This window comes from Pleurodeles waltl, chromosome 3_1 (genome assembly GCF_031143425.1).
Source record: "Pleurodeles waltl isolate 20211129_DDA chromosome 3_1, aPleWal1.hap1.20221129, whole genome shotgun sequence".
Classification (NCBI taxonomy): Eukaryota; Metazoa; Chordata; class Amphibia; order Caudata; family Salamandridae; genus Pleurodeles; species Pleurodeles waltl.
In genome coordinates this window covers 1,125,440,886-1,125,461,748 of record NC_090440.1, presented here as the reverse complement: position 1 = coordinate 1,125,461,748, position 20,863 = coordinate 1,125,440,886, and the positions used below count along the sequence as shown (strand labels likewise).

General features: G+C 42.2%; 1 protein-coding gene across 1 annotated transcript in view; it reads right to left on the bottom strand.

Annotated features, from left to right (window-relative positions):
• The window catches only part of JHY (junctional cadherin complex regulator), a 317,713-nt gene that overhangs the window by 96,935 nt on the left and 199,915 nt on the right, over positions 1–20,863 (bottom strand). The window contains exon 6 of the mRNA XM_069224424.1: positions 13,185–13,455. Coding sequence (XP_069080525.1) covers positions 13,185–13,455 — 271 coding nt within the window. The remainder of the gene's footprint in view (positions 1–13,184; positions 13,456–20,863) is intronic.

Below are 20,863 nucleotides of genomic sequence, written 5' to 3'. Positions count from 1 at the left end.
TAGGGATGCAGATTTCAGAGCAGCAAGTGGTATCCAGTAGCAACCTGAGCCTTTCTGTAGTGCACTTTGATGCTTTTTAAGGCATCAGTCCTTTATAAAGACATGAACTCACCTTTTAAAATGGTCATATGCCCACTTGAGCTAGACGCTTAATGCCAATCAAAACTTAGGCCACTGTATGTTACATAGCCCCTTCATCTAAAGGGGGATTAATTGTCTAGTGGCACAGAGCTCTGATTCTTTCAAGCTACCCGGTCCAATATTTTTATTACACAAGTACCGAAATGTGCCCTTCTCATGCAAGAAGCAAACTGCTTTAATAGTTGCAGCTTTACTACAATAGTCACTATATGCCTGTGGGGTTCAACATATGATTAAGAAAAGACCAACAGAGACATCAGAAAATGTCAATATGTTCAAATGACAAACATTGTGCAACAAAAAATATAATCTTGGATTAGGTAAACCGCATCTAACAAAATTGGCAAGGATCTCAAAGCCAATTTAAATGTGAAATAATTCAAAGGTAAAGCATTATTCACAGCACACTTTCCAAGTGTATGTGTATTACATTTGCCATTTATCAAGGTGACTGCATACTTTCTATACAAAAAATACTATTATGCACCCAAACGCAGTTAAATAGTAGATTTTAAGACATGACAGCCAAAATTAACGACAGCGATTCGGCCCATTTATTACCGGTGGGTCATCACCAGGACAGTGAAAATCAGGCATGTGCACTATGGTCTAAAGCGAACGAGAGGTGAATCCATCCTAAATAGAGATATCTTCCCACAATTCACTGAATTGAGTTGAAGGGGCTACAATGCAAGCATGATTTACTGTGAGAGCACACACACACACACACACACACACTGGTTTAGCCATTAAGACCCTGGGTCGATGGATCCTAGAGTCCTAAAGGATAACTGAACGAATTTAGACTTGAAAAATAGAAGTACATAAGCAAGTGAATGTGGTGCACCAGAATTAGGTACATACTTACATAGTAATGGCGAGTAATAACTTGTAGCGGGAGCTGAACATGTTATTTCAGCAGAGAACAAATGAGAAACCCAAACTGCCCTTGTTAAAATATGACATATTGATGCATGCGGACTTACTATTCAATGCCAAACAGGCTGGCTGACCACGGTGAGAAGTCTGAGAAATGTGAAACCCTGATTAATTTAAAAGTCAAAACTTGGTAAACAAATTTGCCAGGTTTCAAAAATGCCGAGCAGAGACAAAGTGGGGGTGGTGAAGGTGAACAAACCAACAACTCCTCAAATTTTAAATTAAAAGATTACTTGTTTGTTAGTCTCGGGCGAGTTAGGTTATGGAAAAAAGCAACAGATGCTTGAAAATGTAAAATTTTTATAATTTCCCTGCTCCCTCCACTCGCAGAAAAAAACATACGAAAAACATAGGTTCGAGTCTAGGAATCATATGTTCAATATTTTGTCAATCAGACTTTATGTTCAGACTCGAGCCGCAAGGCATGAAAGAGAGAAGTGATATCTAATGAAACAGAGTGGCATTATCTAATGAAACAGAGTGGTATTATCTAATGAAACAGTAGGGTGATATCTAACGAAACTCACGGTAAGTTTTGTAAGGTAAAGTTGGCACTGGTACAAAGGACACGGAAACTGATTTCTACACTGTTTTCCTTCCTGTGCAAACAGGAATACATCTACAGCACATATTATGTAAATATTCTTTGCACAAACAATGGAGAAGCTGAATTTGCTCTGTTTTATATCTGTTTTCCTATTAAGGAGTAAAATAAATGCAATTGATTCCTTTTTTTAAATATGAACCTGCATTTTAGACAAAATATGTTATCCTCATTACTTATCATGTAAACAGCCTGAATGTTGCAGTTAGCTGAGATTATTCATGGTAGAGATTTTACTCTGTTGAGATATTTTGCACACATTTATAATGATTGATAAGCTATACCTGCTTCATGTACTGCTCTGAACCATGTTTGTAGAATGAACAGCAGCAAACCCTCTTTCATCCATTCCCTAGACTGCAACATAAATTGAGCAGAAAAAGCACATATTTGCTCCATTTTTTAGCACCAATGAAAATGTAACGTAACCCAACCAAGGTGAACAACAGCCACTACTTGGCTCACAAGATGATCCATTACGAAAACAAGTAATGTATATTTTCTAGAAAAGAGCCTCTAATAAAGCTAAGCTGTTGGCAATAATTCCTTTCTTTTCAAACATATAAGGCGAAACAAAAGCTTAAGGGGGTTTACTTAATTGGAATTAGCTGAGAAGATGGCCCAGCAAGGAAACGGTTTGTTGCTGACATCTGTCTAGAAACCACAAGTCACAAATTCGATTGAAATCAGAGCTTTTTGGCCCTCTTGTTTGGAAGGCCGATAAACTGAGCCCTAATAAACTGGGCGATAGTAACACCTGTTATTTAGGATGCTGACAACTGGTAAAACGCTGATATTACAAACTTGATAAAACTCGAGTTGTTATAACACGACCCCAAATTACATAATGCATAACTGGAGCTGTCCAGTTTTACATCATTTGCGGGGGGTACATGTGGTTTTGCACTTGTCCATCAAAACAAATGCACTGTTGCATACAGCTTCCATTTTAGGTCATCCTCATTCCTCACTCCTCATCCCTACTTCTCATCCATCATCCCTGCTTCTCATCCATCATACCTACTTCTCATCCATCATACATCATCCTACAGCATCCATTTTAGGACATCCTCATTCCTCACTCCTCATCCCTATTCCTCATCCATCATCCGTGCTTCTCGTCCATTATCCCTACTTCTCATCCATCATCCCTACTTCTCATCTATCATACATCATCCCTATTTCTCATCCATCATCCCTACTTCTCATCCCTGCGTCTAATCCCTGCTTCTCATCCATCATCTCTACTTCTCCTCCATCATCCCTGCTTCTCATCCATCGTACATCATCCCTACTTCTCATCCATCATCCCTCCTTCTCTTCCATTATCCCTACTTTACATCCATCATACATCGTCCCTACTTCTCATCCATCATCCCTACTTCTCATCCATCATCCTTGCTTCTCTTCCATCAACCCTACTTCTCATCCATCATCCCTACTTCTCATCCATCGTACATCATCCCTACTTCTCATCCATCATCCCTGCTTCTCTACCATCATCCCTACTTCTCATCCATCATACATCATATCCCTACTTCTCATCTATCATCCCTGCTTCTCTTCCATCATCCCTACTTCTCATCCCTGCTTCTCATTCCTACTTCTCTTCCATCATCCCTACTTCTCTTCTATCATTCCTACTTCTCATCTCTGCTCCTCATCCCTACTTTTCATCCATTTCCATCATTCCTACTTCTCATGCCAGAGCCATCATCTGTACTGCTCATTCATCATCCCTACTCCTCATTCCTCATCCCTCATTCATACCAACACATTTTCAGTTTTGTGAAACACATCTTCACACTGATTGGCTGGTAACAGTCAATCAGAGTTATGAGAGAGGCCTGCATTCTATTTCACTGAAAAATAGCCTTCTCATTGCATGTGCTAGGTGAAGGCCAAGGAGAGGACATGCAACTGTGTGTTTGTTTCCAGTGAATTCAAGGCTATACAATGGTTCACTTTATGCAACTATGGCCCTCATTACAACCCTGGCGGTTGGTGGAATAGTGGAGGTATTACCGCCAACAGGCTGGCGGTACCCACCTCCACTATTATGACATTGACGGTTTGGCTAAAGCCAAACCGCCAATGTACCACACCGACCGCCACAGCGGTAACGACCGCCGGGCTGTAGAGTACAGTCTCTAACCCGGCGGCCGTCACTAGGCCGCCCATGGAATTATGACTCCGCCCACCGCAATGGTTTCAGTGGTTTCTGTACCGCCACTGAAACCATGGCGGTAGGCACTAATAGGGGTCTCCCCTGCCCCCCTCCCCAGAGTCCTCCCCCACCCTCCCTCTCCCGACCCCCCGCACATTTACACACATACACGCACATACATACACACACACACATTCACACATTCACCCACACATTCATACATTCATACACACTCACAACAACACTCACTAACATACATCCAGACACACACGCAATCACACGACACAACATGCACGTACACTCACACCCACTCATGGACACACGCATGCACGCATTCACACACACTCACACACACCACCACACATGCACACAGCACTCCCCAGCCCCCTCTCCTTTCGGAGAAGCCGACTTACCTGCTTGCAGGGGGTCCTCCAACAGGAGATGGGACACAGTGCTGCTGCCAGCAGCAGCGTCCGCTTGCAAAACACCGCCAGGCCGTATCATGGAACATGATACGGTAGGCAGTATTTTGCTGGCATGGCGCTGCTGCTGGCAGCAGCTCCACCTTACCGCCGTGTGCCGCCATGACCGTCGACGGAATTCCGCCAGCCTTCTGGCAGTATTCTGTCTATGGGCATAATGGCATGGACAGTCAGTAGCTACGGCGAAGGTATGTTGGGGGCCGTCGCCGTGGCGGTAGACATTTGGCATTTGTCACCAATGTCATAATGAAGGCCTATGTGTTTTTCTGTTCACACAGGCCTCTGCAGAAAGCTCTGCTGGTTTGGGAAATACAAGGAGACCAAAGCTTGGGCCATGCTCTTGGAGAAAGGGTTATTGAGTTCAGCTACGGTTCAATTAAAACCTTTCTGGTTTCGGAACAGAAAACAAAAAACTCTCAGAGATAGAAGCAGGCTCAGATTTAAACATATTTTATTTGCAAATAAAAATGAAACCAGAAAATATTTGGATGAACTGGATTGCACTGTCACCAGAGTTCATTTTAAACATTTTCTTTCTACTTATGAAACTGAAACCTGAAAGGATTGTGGTTGAACTGTAGATGAACTGTATAACCCTTTCTCCAAGAGCTGATTTATGGCCCAAGCTGTGGGCTCCTTGTATTTCCGAAACTAGCAGAGCTTTTTGCAGAGGCCTGTATAAACAGAAAAACAGTTAAATAAAATGAAATATTGTACAGCCTTGAATTCACTGGAAACAAACACATAGTTCCATTTCCTCTCCTCCCAGCACATGCAATGTGAAGGCTGTTTTTCAGTTAAATAGAATGCAGGCCTCTCTCATAACTCTGATTAGCTGTTGCCAACCAATCAATGTGAAGGTGTGTTTCACAAAACTGAAAATGTGTTGGTATGACTGGCGGATGAGGAATGAGGAGTAGGGATGATGGATGAGGAGTATGGATGATGGCTGAGGTACGAGAAGTAGGAATGATGGAAGATGGATGAGAAGTAGGAATGAAAAGTAGGGATGAGGGATGAGAAGCAGGAATGGCGGAAGAGAAGTAGGGATGATGGAAAAGAAGTAGGGATTAGGGATGAAAAGTAAGGATGATGGATGAGGAGTAGGGATGATGGATGAGAAGTACAGATGATGGATGAGAAGTACAGATGATGTATGATGGATGAGAAATAGGGATAATGTACTATGGATGTGAAGTAGGGATGCTGGAAGAAGTAAGGATGATGGATGAGAAGTAGGGATGATGGATAAATAGTAGGGATGAGAAGCAGGGATGAGAAGTAGGGATGATGTTTGATGGATGAGAAGTAGGGATGATGGATGAGCAGTACAGATGATGTATGATGGGTGAGAAATAAGGATAATGTACGATGGATAAGAAGTAGGGATGCTGGAAGAAGTAGGGATGATGGATGAGAACTAGGGGTGATGGTTGAGAAGTAGGGATGATGTATGATGGATGAAAAGTAGGGATGATGGATGATAAGTAGGGATGATGGAAGAGAAGCACAGATGATGTATGAGAAATAGGGATGATGTATGATGGATGAGAAGTACGGATGATGGATGAGAAGCAGGGATGAGAAATAGGGATGAGGAGTGAGGAAGGAGGATGTCCTTAAATGGATGAATGGATGCTGTAGGATGATGTATGGTGGATGAGAAGTAGGTATGATGGATGAGAAGCAAGGATGATAGATGAGAAGTAGGGATGATGTATGATAGATGAGAAGTAGCGATGATGGTTGAGCAGCAGGGATGAGGAGTGAGGAATGAGGATGTCCTAAAATGGATGCTGCACTCGAGTGGCACTTTGTCCTTAATTCTTGATGTGAAAAGCTTTAGTAAAATGTTAAAATCTTAGAACTCACTAAAACAAAGTAGAAAACATAAGAAAGAACAAACTTCAGTCCAGCAGACCACCATTAAAAAGCAATCTGCAGGTGCTAAACTAAAGCAAACAACTGTTCACCACACATGATGACACAATTCACTAAACACTTAAAAAAAAAAACATAAAACAATCATTGATTAGTGATGATTGCTTTGGTTAATTTCAAACCTTTCTGAAACACTATTTTTGATATGACTTGCTGAAACATACTTTCTCCTACCCTTTGCAATCGCTCATTGATAGTGTTTTTTTTTTTAATTAACTGGTATGCATGGTTTTAAAAAATATTAACACATTAAACAATTCTAAAAATTACATCGTCAATAAAAATAACAAACTAGTGAACCGAAGCATATACCAAATTTCAGTCAAATTAATATATAATCTAGTAACATCGTAATATGCACATTTGTCTTAAATATATTAAAATACATTGCCCCTGAATTATAATTTTATAGTAACCCCAGTCGGGTAATTATAAGTGTGAAAGTGAACAAAAAGCAGCCTGGCAATTATTCGTCCACTGTCTCCTGGCTCTGAGAGTGGTTTGAGTTTAGTTCCAGTTTTAATCAATCCGATAATCTAGCACAGATAGCAAATACGCATGTGGGGGGGATCACAGCACGTTCATCCACCTATGCCAGTTTCCCGGTGTCCTAGACAATCGACTTCATTGCAAACGACAACAGCAAAGCCTAAGTCGCAGAACAAATGTTTTCAAGCGTGTCACATAAATCCTATAACCAAACTTTTGTAGTGAAATCGCAATTAAATGCAAGACTCTTTCAGTATGGCGCGCTGATCGGCACCAGCTGCTGACATTACTATGCAGTTCAGTAAATTTGTTTAAAAACTGCACTGCCCAACAGTCAGCAGCACCAAATCCTCTCGTCGGCGATGTTACTACCGTTAGCTATTCATAAGCACATTGAAAATGTATGTAATTTATTGTAGAAGGGTGGCAGGAGCAAATGTTCTCGGCACAGAAAATTATTGGAAAAATAACTGTCTATCAGAAAGTGATATATTAAGTGGCTTTAGCAGCTTACAGGAAAAAAAACATTTATTGTTATATTTCCAGTTGAAAATGGCAAAAAATCAAGTACACCCTTTATACTACGGAACACAACGAGTTTTATGGTACGGAAAAACGTGTCTCCTACTTCATGTATCGTTGCGACTACAACTGAAGCACCCCAAAGACTGCAAATACACTTTAATCAAGTGACCCCCATGTTTCACATGTCTGCAAGGTGTTTGGCTAATTCTAAGTCGGCAGAAGAACAAAATGACAGAAAAAGTGGAATTTCTATCGGTTTTTCAGTAAATTGCTGGGTTTAAGAAAGGTGGCCACACGGATGTATAGCAGGATGCATTCCTAGCGTTTAACAAATCACATTTATAAATCATAATTCCTAATTTTGCTCTAAAGTGATCAGAGGTCCATGAGAAACAATATCTTTAGGTCTTTGAGGCTTTGTTACACGAATAAGACCTTTTGGAAAAGGAAATTCTTTTTCTACACAGGGTGGATGCGTGTATCTTATTTGAGATGTTTATTTTATTTACAGGGTTTGTTCACAGTATTTCAAAGCGCAATATAAGTTTCAGACAATGTGGTTATATAGATCCATTTCACCATCCTAATGAGGTGTGCATACACAATCCAGTGCAGGGAGTTCCGAATATGCCATTACGATGTTATCTATCTGTCACAGATTTATGCAACAGATGTCATGGGTAGTATCTAAGGCTCATTGCATAATGCCAGTTCAAACTTTGAGAAATGTGTCTAGTACATCAGTTCCCAATCACTCCATAGGGCAAGAGGGTAACAGAGGAGACTTAAGCTCAAGTGGAAGCAGGACTGGTCAGCAGTCCAATGTGATGACCAGTGGTCTGACAACTTGGGCCACAGGACCCCCTTCCTCTGCATTAGTGCTATGTCTCTGGAGAAAGAAAGAGTTTAAACGAATCCATGATTAGGTGTACAGCTAATTTACTGGTCAAGAAATTAGTTGTGCAACGCTTTCTTTTCAGTGCCAAGGTCATGTGTTTTATATCACTTTTCCATATTGAATGTATGTTTATTTAATCTTTCCTGTATTGTCCATGCTTTTACTGCGTTGCTAATTTATTTTCAATTATACTGTAGGGAATGTGAAGATTTGGTCAATATTAATTGTTAAAAAATTGCAACGCTTACTGTTGTCCTTCTCATACAGGTTGGATGATATGTTATTGTAGCCGTTGTACAGCACTTCTTAATTCTGACGTGGTGACAAAGCTCTCCAATTCACATTGGGATACTGATCACCTTTAGCAGATGTTGGAAAATGGGTTATTGGTAAGGGCATGTAGGTACCTACACTTAGCAATAGGCCACTAACCTCCACTAAGGTCCAGTTAGGTCTCAGTAAATTAAACCCAGCTCAACCCTTGGTAGCTTGTCAACGAGCGTCAAGGCTTAACTTAGGAGACAGAGTGTAAAGCATTCAAATATCACAAAACAGTAATTAAATAAAACACAGGAAACAGTTTAAAAATCCAAAACCAATTTATAAAAATAGATTATATTTTTATCTTTAAAATGACACAAAAACCAATAAAATTGGATAAGGGGAACCGGAGATATGATTTTTTAAAGAATTATTGTTTTTTTAGCACCTAGAAACAAAAAGCGCCAATCGGGTCATCTGGTTGCACCTCGACCGGGGCAAAGTCAAAGTTTAAGACCGACCGCGATGGAGCCCTGCTCGGCTACAGGCCGCGGGAGGCCGCGGGAGGCCTCGGTTAAAAGTTTACCTTCACACTTAGTCTCTTTTTCGAAGATTTTCTTCAGCGGGACGAACCTACCAGTCCAATCCGACGTCCTGGAGCCCTTCTCTGGATACGCGTCACGGGAATCCTCGGTGGAGATTTTTACCTTCGGACTTAGTGGTTTTTTCAAGGTGAAAATCCTTCGACCGGGGTAAACCTGGATCTTGATCCGACGTCCATGGAGCCCTCCTCGGATACGCTGGCTGGGAGGTCCTGGTCAACTTTTTACCTTCGGACCTAGTCTCTTTTTCAGAGATTTTCTTTACCGGGACGAACCAGCAAATCAGGCCGGGTCGCGGTTGAGGCAAGCCGGCTAGAGTTGCCGCAGCGTGTCGGTCCCTCTATGGAGCTTTTTTTCAAAAGATGTCCAAACTTCTCCAAACTTCTGGGGCTTCTCCCAGATGTCCTTTTAAGGTTCTTTTGAGGTCCACAGCTCACCCCAAGGGTCCAGAAGTTCTGAGATGGTCCTTGAGGGGTGCGGACTACAACTCCCAGAATGCACCTGGCACAAACTCCTTTTTGGCCACTGGACAGTGGTCAGCTGGTCGCTTTCTTCAGGAATTGGTGCAGGGGACTCTGGTTAGCAATTTTTCACCTGTAGCAAACAGGTGAACCAGTTGAAGCCAGGCAAAGTCCTTCTTGTGGTGAAGCCCAAGTGTGCAGCTGGTGCAGTCCTTCTGAGTGCAGGTTCTAGGTGCAGGCCAGGGGTCCAGCAGGGCAGTCCTTCTTCTTCTGTAGTTCTTCCTTGTTGGATGTGGTAGGGAACTGAGGTGTGGGTGCAGGTCTGCCAGTTTTATCCTTGCTCCTGGGTGAAAAGCAGGGGGGTCCTGGTTCTCCAATCAGGTGCAGGGTCCTTCCCCCTGTGATGACCACTTCCTGGGAAGTGTGGCAAAAATCAATCCCAGGAGGCAACATTCTCTAAAAATCCATCATGGCTGAATCTGGTTTTTGGAGGTTACATCTGGCGGAGCCCACCCACTGTTGTGGCTAAAAATCATAAACACACCCCTCTCCTGCCCTCTCCTAATCTAATCAAGGGGGCACCTAGTTGTCTGGGGTTGCAGGGTGTGGGGGTGTTGCTGGTTGCTCCAAATGTCCTTCTCTGCCTTTGAAGACCAGTTTGGCAGCCCTCCCCCTTCCTGCCTCACCATCTGCTGAAGGGAGATTCCTTCCCACAGGCACATTCCTTTGTGTGAAGCCAGGCCACTTCACACCTCATCAAGGCAGCTTGGCCAAGCTGCTAGGGGCTGGCCAATCAGAGCACAGCAGCAAAAACAATGCAGGGCTGAAATTGGCAACTTTTCAGGTAAAGTTTAAAACTCTTTACCTGAACAAGTTATATTAAATCCAACAACTGGAAGTTGTGGGATTTATTACAACAATTAATTTGATACCAAATTCTTGGTATGCATCATTTATGGAGACTTTAAAAAATAAAAATAAAGTCTCCCCATTCTAGCCTATGAAGACCATTTACTACAATGAGGGAAAAACAAATGTGGCTGTTTTTACCTCACCAGGGCTTATAAAACTATTTTTATAAAGTCCCTGCTTATAGTTAGATGGCACCCAGCCCTAGGGGCACATAGGGCACACCTTAGGGGTGACTTATATGTAAAAATAAGGTAGTTTAAGACTTTGGAACTACTTTTAATTCCAAAGTCGAATTTGCATATAACTTTAATTTAAAAGCAGCCAGCAAGGCAGGCCTGCCTTTAAAATGACACTGGGCACCTCAGCAGTGCACCACCTATGCTGTGGTCCCTAAACCTACATGCCCTACCATGTACTAGGGACTTATAGGTAGGTTAACTTAGCCAATTATAATTAGCCTAATTTGCATATCCATTTTACACAGAGCACAGGCCCTAGGACTGGTTAGCAGTACCCAGGGCACCATCAGAGTCAGGAAAACACAAGCAAAAAGTGGAAAATTGGGGCAAAAAGTTAGGGGGCCTCTTCAATCAGCCCTGTTTTCCCACAGCAGAGTACAGGGTTGCAATGTGCATCTGGTTGTAGAATGACCTAAATGGGAGGTGTTGGGTGGGGTATGTGAGAATTTCTAAATATGGTGTGGCTTTGAAGTTGTGTTTAAACATGGATTGTCCAGGAATAACACTTGTGGAGTTAATGATAACATAGTAGCTATAAATGTGGATTTAGCCATGGTGCAAGAGCTTTCTGAAGCTCAGGCTGGTTATCACTAAGGGCCAGATTCGAGGCTTGGTGGAGGGGAATACTCCGTCACAAACGTGACAGATATCCCATCCGCCTTATTATGATCCCATGGTATCCTATGGAGATCAAAATAAGGCGAACAGGTTAAACGTCTTGTTTGTGACAGAGTATTCCCTCTGAAAACACCTAAATCTGGCCCGAAGTCTTAGGGAGAGGTTGGAATCTTGTCCACATTCAGAAGGGGACTAGGAAGTGGCAGGCATAGGAGGGTTCATGGAAATCAATTCACAGGTTGTGTTGAACCTTGGTATTGCAGTACTGTACGTGCATGGATACCAAAGGGATACCATCTCCACTGGTTTGAATCTTGTGCTAATATAGCACTACTCCTAGCCCTACTCTTGCTTGGCACAACCTTTATTTTAGATGGTGTGCTTCCATACCAGGAGATAAGCATCTTAGATGTTCTTAGATAAAACAAACATCTTTCACTTCACCTTTGCAGGGAACAACCTAAACTATAATCCTTCTGTGTCTAGTATAAGAGCAATAAACTGAACTCCTTGACTGAAGCCTGGCACACAGAGAGGTGGAAGGAAGAACAAAGGGTGGGGAGTAATGAAGATTATCACTGAGTGAAAATGGCATTAACTACATGTAATCTTAATTACCACAACCCCTACTGTGCATGCAGACATGGCATAACAGTAATTACCTACTCTAACACAAAACCCTACTGTGTGTATCCGTTGTGTTCTAATTCATGTACCAGAGATGGCCTGCACAGTGAAATGTCTCCACATGAATCTAGTACTGCTAGTGTGGCTGCCAGGTTACAGTGAATTAGAGTAAACTGTTTGCTAAGCCTGTATACACATTGTTTGCATGTATTCTGGGATAAAGAGTAGTGCCCTGTATATCCAATTTAGTAATAGTTCATTTTATTTCCTTGCATGTCATTGAAGGGTTTGCCTTTGTTGGATGCCTCACTGAGGTGGACACCTTTTAGTATGTTGTTCCTTCCGCATGGGGGTTGTCACCATTACTGGGGAGGGTTTGATGTCATATCTGGAAGCTTGACTCATTCATGGCCGAAATAACACTATTAATTGCTCACAGCAGCTGATAATAAAAATGGTGAAATGCAGAGACTTGATGGCCCTTTTTGCCAAACAAAAAATATGAAACGTCTGACCATGGTGAAAGGGTTCTCCACGATTTCATGGAATTATCCAGCCTTTGTATGGCATTAAAACGACTAGTTCATCCCCTCCCCCAACATTAATAGATCACTGGTTTGTCCTAAAGACCAGCAGAGTGAGTGGCATAAAGACCTCTAGTAATGTTGTGGAGCCTCAGTAATCACAAAAGTTCATACCTATAATAGAACTGATCATATATTTCAGTCCATGCTTGTGTTAACGGAAGCCGGTTGTGAAAGTCCAGCACTGCTCCTGGTTCCTCTGTCACCTTTTACTGCTCGCCAATATTAATTAAAGCAGGTACAATGAGGCTTTAACACGAACAGAAAGAGGAGGAGGGAGGGAAAAGGTAGACACAAAGCAGTCAGAGAGGGAGATTGCCCACTCCAGCCCTGGTCTGTAGTACTACACTCTGTGCCCACCACCACCCTAACTAAAAGTACACAGCTTGCATTTACAGAAAAAAGAACAAAGGTCATCCTCCAAGTGGCACAGAGCAACTTTGGAGGCCAGTTTAAGGAATGGCGCCCTGTCCAACTTTTTTAATGAATCTCCCCTCTTGTGTTTAGTAAGTAAGGAAGGAAAATTTAACTGCACACTTGAATGAAACACTTAATAATTATGATGTTAAGTCATAGTTTTACAGTCAATGCACATAATAGGAAATATTTCAAAAGTAAACATAGACATTGCTATAACACCTATATAAAATAAATGCAAATTAATTTCTCTTAGTCATAAAAAATCCAACCTTACCTTATTGTTTTTATCTTGCAGTTGTTTTTGCACTTGCAGTAGATAGCCTTCTGAATTACTGCGGGTTAATTTTGCTTGGTGACTTACTCCCCATTCTGCATTTAACAGCGTGTCACTCTCCACCCTAGGCAATATAGGTGGCAGTACAGGGTTGGGGTAGAGGTTTTGCAAATGCTGAAAATGTGGAGGTTGAGTGGCATGATCAGTGTTTTTCACAAAACTGCTGGGGGAAGATCCCAGAAACTGATTGACAGAGGAGGATGAGGATTTCCTTGAAAAAAGACACATCAGAAAGATAACTTAAGAAAACACAAAACAATGCTTTTTTCAAGTTACATTAAATCACAATTCTTTTCCATCTGAATCATGCCTGTTTCAGTAACCCGTAAAGTCCAAAGAATATCCATATTATGCCATCTAAAAAAAATAGTTCCTGTACAGAAGTGTGAGATTCTCATTTTAGAGGGTCCTTGGACCTAAATTTCTCTGTGCAGGATAGCACATTTTGATGGATTAACAGAAAGGTTTATGATTTTTGACTTGGTGTAGCTATGCCTCAAGGTTGATTGTGATTATTCCTATGTTCAATAGTATTGTGTTTTCGGCACTACAAAGTGAGGATTACCCTAGGCATATTCCTTGCTTTCATTAGTAACACATTTACTTATATTTAATTTGGTTATTTGGTATTTTTGCCACACACTTGGTTGAGCACAAAACTGGAAACTTTGGATTTTGTTATAAGCAATTATAATTCTCATAATTCCATATGGAGGTTTTAGTGGATTACTGTTACAGCCTTTAGACCAATAAACTCCCTAAAGTAATTTCCTTGTTAGAGTATGTGCTCTGGGAAAGCATAATCCATTTCAAGTACACTGGATGTATTGAAGAAACATGTTAACATCTGCCTGGAATTTTCATAAAACATACTATTGTTTTTGCATTTTATTTTTTACAACATTTCTAAAATCGGTGCAAGATTGAGTTTGCTAGCGATATCATCTATTTGTTCCATTTCTGCATAAAATGGTAAATCGTCTGACCTCAATTTTTGAAATTTTGCTACTTCATGACATTTAACTCTAAGGAGAGGAGGAGAAAAACATCTTCACGGTCTCCCTCACAATCTAGAAGTTACTCTCAGGACTCTTACTACACCTACACACCTACCTATCCGGCAGTGTTACCTTCAAGAATGTCTCCCATAGATTACATTTTTACCTCTCAAGAGGTTTTAGTTAGAGGTGCTAACAAATTAAACATTCAATTACAGACACCTCAGGCTTCAGTCTCTGTTGTTATGGAAACTCTGCAAACTAGGGCTTTACGAGGACCTATCTTCCTTACCTTTGGTTCTGGGATTTGCAGAGCTTGCGGAAGAAAAATTCCTTACTCCATTTGCTATCAAAGCTACAACTCTTCGACTCTTGAAGAAATACACAGCGGCCAAGCAAGACCCTATATATCTGTGGCAGGACCCTAAGCCTGGCTCTGTTGTTGTTTCTGCAGTTAGGAAGAAACATTGTTTGGTCCCAGAAACTTTGGTTCCTCCAGAAAAGGAAAGCAAAAGATTCAATGATGTGGGGAGAAAATTATGTAGCTCTGCAGGAGTTACTTCAAAAAAACGGAAGCACGTCTGCGCTACAAGCCAGATATGACAGCCCCTACAGGAGTCATTGGCTTCCTTTGCAAATGATCTACCAACAGATGGAGGACAGGATTTTATGGAGACTGTGCAGGGAGGTCAAATGGTTTCCAATCAATCCATCATTGCAGCAATAAATGAGGTGGATCTGGCAGTTGTTCAGTTTTGTAATGGAATATCTCTCTGTAGACTGTCTTGGCTCAGGATCATCTCACTTAAACCAGGCACGCATTCAAAGATTATGAATCCTCCTTTCACTGGTGCTGTTCTTTTTGGTCCTCACAGTGATGAAATGGAAAGGATGAAAAAGGAGGCAGAGACTGTAAAAGGAATGGGATTGGAGGAGAGGAAGATATTTTCTTGTCCCCATTATTAATGAAGAGGCTATAAAGTTCACGCAAGACATAGGGTTCTACCCCCTCAGTGGCCTTTTCAAATGCAATCCAATGTAAGCCAACAACCATATCATCAACAGCAATCCCAGTCCAGGAATAGACAAGGTAGGAGACAGCAACAACAACATCAAACTCAACGGCAATTCTCCTCCAAGGCAAGATCGACCTCAAAACAGTTAGAATCACACTCCCTCTCTTCTGTTTTCTACTTCTGTAGGAGGGAGTGTCTCTCGTCATTTATCAGAGTGGAACTCATAACTACAGGCTAGTGGGTATTACAAATTATTCAAAAAGGTTACTTCATTCAATGAAAAAAGTCCTTTCCTATAATAGTTCCAAAATCAGCACCAAAACATAGGCTACCTCTATTAAAAAATGAGGTTCAAGCCTTACTTCTAAAATGGACAATAGAACCATGCCTTTTTTGCAAAGAGGAAAAGATATCTTTTCCAGATATTTTTTGGTACACAAGGAAGGCAAACAATTGGAATTCAGCCCTGTGCTTGACCAAAGGCATGCAAACAAGTTTATAAAAAGACAAAAAATCAGAATGCTGACGCTACATCAAATCAATCCACAATTGGTGAAAGGAGACTGGATGTGTTCTGTGGATCTGCAAGACACATGTTTTCACATTCCCATTGCGAAAACACACAGGAAATTCTTAAGATTCAGAGTAGGACAAAGTCCTCCCATTCAGCCTAAAGTCAACACCCAGGACATTTTCAAAATGCATGTCAGTAGTAGCATCTCTCCTCTGGAGACTCAAAGTATACATTTACCTTTACCTAGATGATTGCCTGATAAAGGTGCATTCCCATCATCAAGCATAGTTGGATTTCAACATGACAACCAATCTCTTGAAAAAATGAGGTCTACAGATCAATCACAAGAAGTCAATTTCTTCACCTCAACTAACTCTAGGTTATTTAGGAGCACCTTGGACACAACAAAAGAAAAAGTGTATCCTTCGGATGAGAGACTGTCTACCATTTTTCAGAAATGTTGCCGATTACTCCGAATGCCTCATCTAACAGTGTGACAGATATCGTCCCTCCTAGTGTCTACGGCATCCACCTTGTTCCAAATGCACACCTCAGAATGGGACCACTACAGCAGTGTCTAGAGGACTAATGGTCACAATGGAGGGACAATTGGGAAGACAAACTGTCACTTGCAGCACACACAGCTCAATCTCTAATGTGGTGGCGCAACAGAGACCATTTATTAAGAGGACTACCTTTCTTTCAAGATCTGCCAAAACAAACAATAGCCAGAGATGCTTTCCTCACAGGGTGGGGAGCACATTTACAAAATCTTATGATCCAAGGTCAATGGTCGCTGAGGGAACAACTGTATCACACAAAAATTCTGGAAATGAAAGCTGTTCATCTGGCTCTAAAAGCGTTTGTCCATTGTTATTCACCAACAGGAATTTGATTCAGACAGACAACACCACGACAATGCACAATCTGAACACTCAAGGGGGGGGGCAAGATCAAGGATCTTATCTGAACAAGCCCAGTCGATATGGTATTGGTTACGGTGAGAAACCTTTCGATCCAAGCAATTCACTTACCAGGTGTTCAAAACGGCCAGGCAGACTTGTTAAGCAGGCATTTCTTGGAAAACCACGAATGGGAACTAGACAATACAGTTCTGCTGGACATTTTTCAAGATTGGGGTTTCCCTGACATCTATTTGTCACATTTCGCATCAACAACATCGGAAACAGGCTTGTTGAGAAATGCCCTTTTGATCAAATGGTCAAAAGGTTTTTTTCTCTATGCCTTTCCACCAATTACACTAATCAGTAATTCTCAGACTCAAACCATCGGATGCCCGAATGATTCCAATAGCCCCAGAATGGCCCAAAGAGTGGTGGTATCCAAAGCTACTTCACTTCTCCATCAAGCCCCACAATAGGTTGCTGGACAAACCCAACCTTCTGTCAAGGACGCAAGGAAAGATCTTTCATCCCAACATTGAATTTTGGAAGCATGGCTCCAAAATTCATCCAGTATGGCACCTGAATATCCGAGAGACTGTATGACTAGCCTCAAGGATGCTAAGTAACTAAGTACAAAGACATCCTATACTTTTAAATGGAAAGGATTTGTCATCTGGTGCCTTTAGAACAATAATGATCCGATTAAATGCCAAGAAGATGCCATCGTGACTTATTTGCTTCATCTGGCTCGCTCCAAACTGCAGTTTAACTTTATAAAAATTCATTTAGCTGCTATCACAGTGTATAGGAAAGGACCGAATCAAAGCTCTTTCTTCACTTCACCAGTGATTAAAGACTTCCTAGAAGGGCTAAAAATACTTTTTCTCCTCTACGTCAGCCTGCTCCTCCCTGGTAACTAAATTGAGTGTTACCTAGATTAATGGCTTCTCCCTTTGTTACCTAGATTAATGGATTCTCCCTCTGAAGACATTCATAAGGTCTCAAAGCAGCACTTAACTTGGAAAGTAGCTTTTCTTGTAGCTATTACGTCAGCGCGAAGTGTTAGCGAATTACAAGCTCTCTTCTGTGGAACCATTTATTATTTTTCACAAGAATAGAGTAGTGTTGAGAACACACCAATCTTTTTCACTAAAAGTCATCTCTGATTTTCACATTAAACAAACTATTTTGCTTCCAGTCTTTTTAAATAATCCATCTTCTCCAGCAGAAGGAACTTTGCATTAATTAGATGTGCAGAGGGAATTTACATTTTATTTGCATAGTACTGACGATATCTGTAAATCAAATCAGTTGTTCATAAATGATGGACCTCTGAGAACTGGCATGGCTTCATCAAAACAAACCATATCTAGAAGGATTGTCTCTTGTATATCCTGTTGCTATCAATTAGCTAACAAACCTCTTCCATGTAAACCTAGAGCACATTCTCCACAGCCCCCATAAGCAACCAAGCATTTAAGCAAGCAGAGTAGAAATACCCTGATCCCCGTCCAAGGCAAAAAAGTATTATTTTAAAATTTTAGCAGAAAATTTGTGGCAGATTCACAAAAAGATCTTGTTTTTTAACAAAGCCCTCCTCCCCCATGTGGGCCAGGTCCAGGGGGCATGACAATTTTTAAAAAATAAAAGGAGGGGGGCACACAGGGCTCTCTTCATGTCACTCCTATAAGCCCTGGGGAACACCAACTCCCCAGGGCTTTATTCTTATAAACGAAGGGGGCAGCGCAGACCCCGCTCCATTGGCTCTTTGAGACCCGGGGACCACCACCTCCCTGGTGCTTTAATTAAAAAAAGGAGGGGGACAGCACAGACCCACCTCCTGGGCTGCAATGTGCCCCGGGGACCACCACATCCCAGGGGCTAAATATCAAATATGTAGGAGGTCTGTGCAGGCCACTTGGGCCCGGGGGACCACCACCTCCCTGGGGCCAAATACATTATTAAAATGAGGAGAGGGCAACGTGCCTCCCCCTATCTGGGTGGATTTCAGCTTGGGGACCCCACTTACCGCAGCCTGGCCACTAGTACTTGAATGCCCTGGCCCCACCCAGGACACTCAGTGTGTATCGTTGGGGGCTGCTGGGGGAGCGTAACAAGGCTCCTGTGTTCCTATCCAGCTTGTTTCCGCTTTCTGTGGAAACCGACACTGCTCCTGAATGCAGCTAGCTGCTAGAAATGCAGGAGCAATCGTTTCATCTGTTTCCTCGCCCGCATGGCACCGGGCAGGGAAACAGATGAAAACTCTGCTTCCAGCAGGCGGGAGCAGTTTGACAGCTCCTGCTTGCTGGAAGCAAAGTTAGTGTTTGTTCTTGCTGGGCGAGATCTGTCAGGTCCTGGCAAGCAAAAGCAAACAGATGCTCCTAAGGGTGGGGACCTCAGGAAACAGCAGGCTCCAACCCTGGGGGGTGCTGAACCCCAGGGCCAATAATGGCTCCAGGAGGGGGACCGTGTGGCCCCCTCCTTTCTTGTATGCAGACTGGCCCTGGAAAGGTGGTGGTCCCCATGGCTGTATGTGGCCTATGAGAGGGACCACGTGCCTCCCTCCCACTTTAAATTATGGTTACTGCCCTGGGGAGGTGGTGGTTCCTTGGGCCCGGTATTCCAAGCGTCGCCCCCCATATCAATTTAGTTAGTCTCAGGGAGTTGGTCCCCAGGGCATATTTAAGCCCCAGGAGGGGGGGCCTGTGCAGCCCCCCCTACTTTTATGGATTAAAGCCCAGGGAGGTGGTGGTCCCAAAGGCCTCAAGGAGCCCAATGGAGGGTGGTCTGTGCGGCCCCCCTCCTCAATTGTCGTAAACTCCAGGGAAGGTGGCATGCCCCGGGACCTGGCCCATGCGGGAGCTTAGTTCACAACAAGCGAGGGAGCCTTTGTTTGTTTTATTTTTAATTTTTGCCATGAATTTGCCATTAATTCATTGCAAAAATGTAAAAAATAATGCTTAATGCCTTGACCTGACCCCAGCACCAAGGCTAGAGGGGTCAGGGTCTTTATATTCTGACCCCTTTTCTTTATGTTTTATCTTTGTTTGGGACTCGGCTGAGTCTGAATCCCAAAATGGCTGCCAACACTTCCTAGTTGAAGCCAATTAGATATCTGCTCGAGATCATGAGAATTTGCAAATTATTCATGTGCCTAGATATACAAATTTGTTTTTCCTGGAATATTTAACAAACTACTGATTGTATTTACACCAAATAACAAAAAAGGTGCTTTCTGGACCAAGAGCTACCTTTCTGACGAATTTGGTGCAATTCCGTCCAGCTGTTTGGGCTGTAGTCGTGTGTAAAATCTCAAGGGGAATTAACGTGGGAAAACCACTTTTTTTCGACTTTTTGGGTCCTTTTTTCTCAGCACCGCTTGCTGGATCACCCCGAAACCTTCCATGCACAAGACCCAACTTGACACTTTTTGGAAAATTTCATGAAGAGTCATCAAACAGCGCCAAAGATATAGCCAAGTCAAAAATGGTTTTCCTATGGAAACAAGGTCATGTGTATTATATATATATATATATATATATATATATAGTCTTGAAAATTTCAGGGTGACCTATCAAGCGTGGGCCGAGTAGAAATTACGGGGGGGTCCGCAAATGCATTTTTCTATGCATGTTTTATGGGGTCTTTAGACACGACTACAGGCCAAACTGCTTAACGAGATTACACCACATTTGGCATTTGGCAGGAAGCTAGATCTTGGGGTGCAGATCATGCTTTTTGTTATTTGGTGCGAATCTATTAAGTAGTTTTGGAGTTATTAAAGAAAAAAGAAATATAGATATCTGGGCAGTGCCTAAGCACAGATCTTATGGTGAGATCAGACTGGCTGTCAGCACTTCAACCAGGAAGTGCTGGTAGCCATCTTGGGATTAATATACATTACAGTACCCCACTGAAATGCACTGTAGTGAATGGCAGGTTTTGAGGGTCACAAAAAGGAGAACATATAAAGGGTGATAACTGATTTTATTTACAATCTAAATCATTTGTTGGTGGTACCATACACATTTTAGGAATTGTGGTGTGTTTTAAGGTGTTTTAAGGTGATTTTGTCCTATGAAAAAGCCTTCTGCCGGGATTTCATGAATCATGTTCAGAGGAAACTGTTTTCTCTTGATTTTCCCATAGAGGCTGTTGAGGGTACTCCAGAAGCTAAAATAAGAGT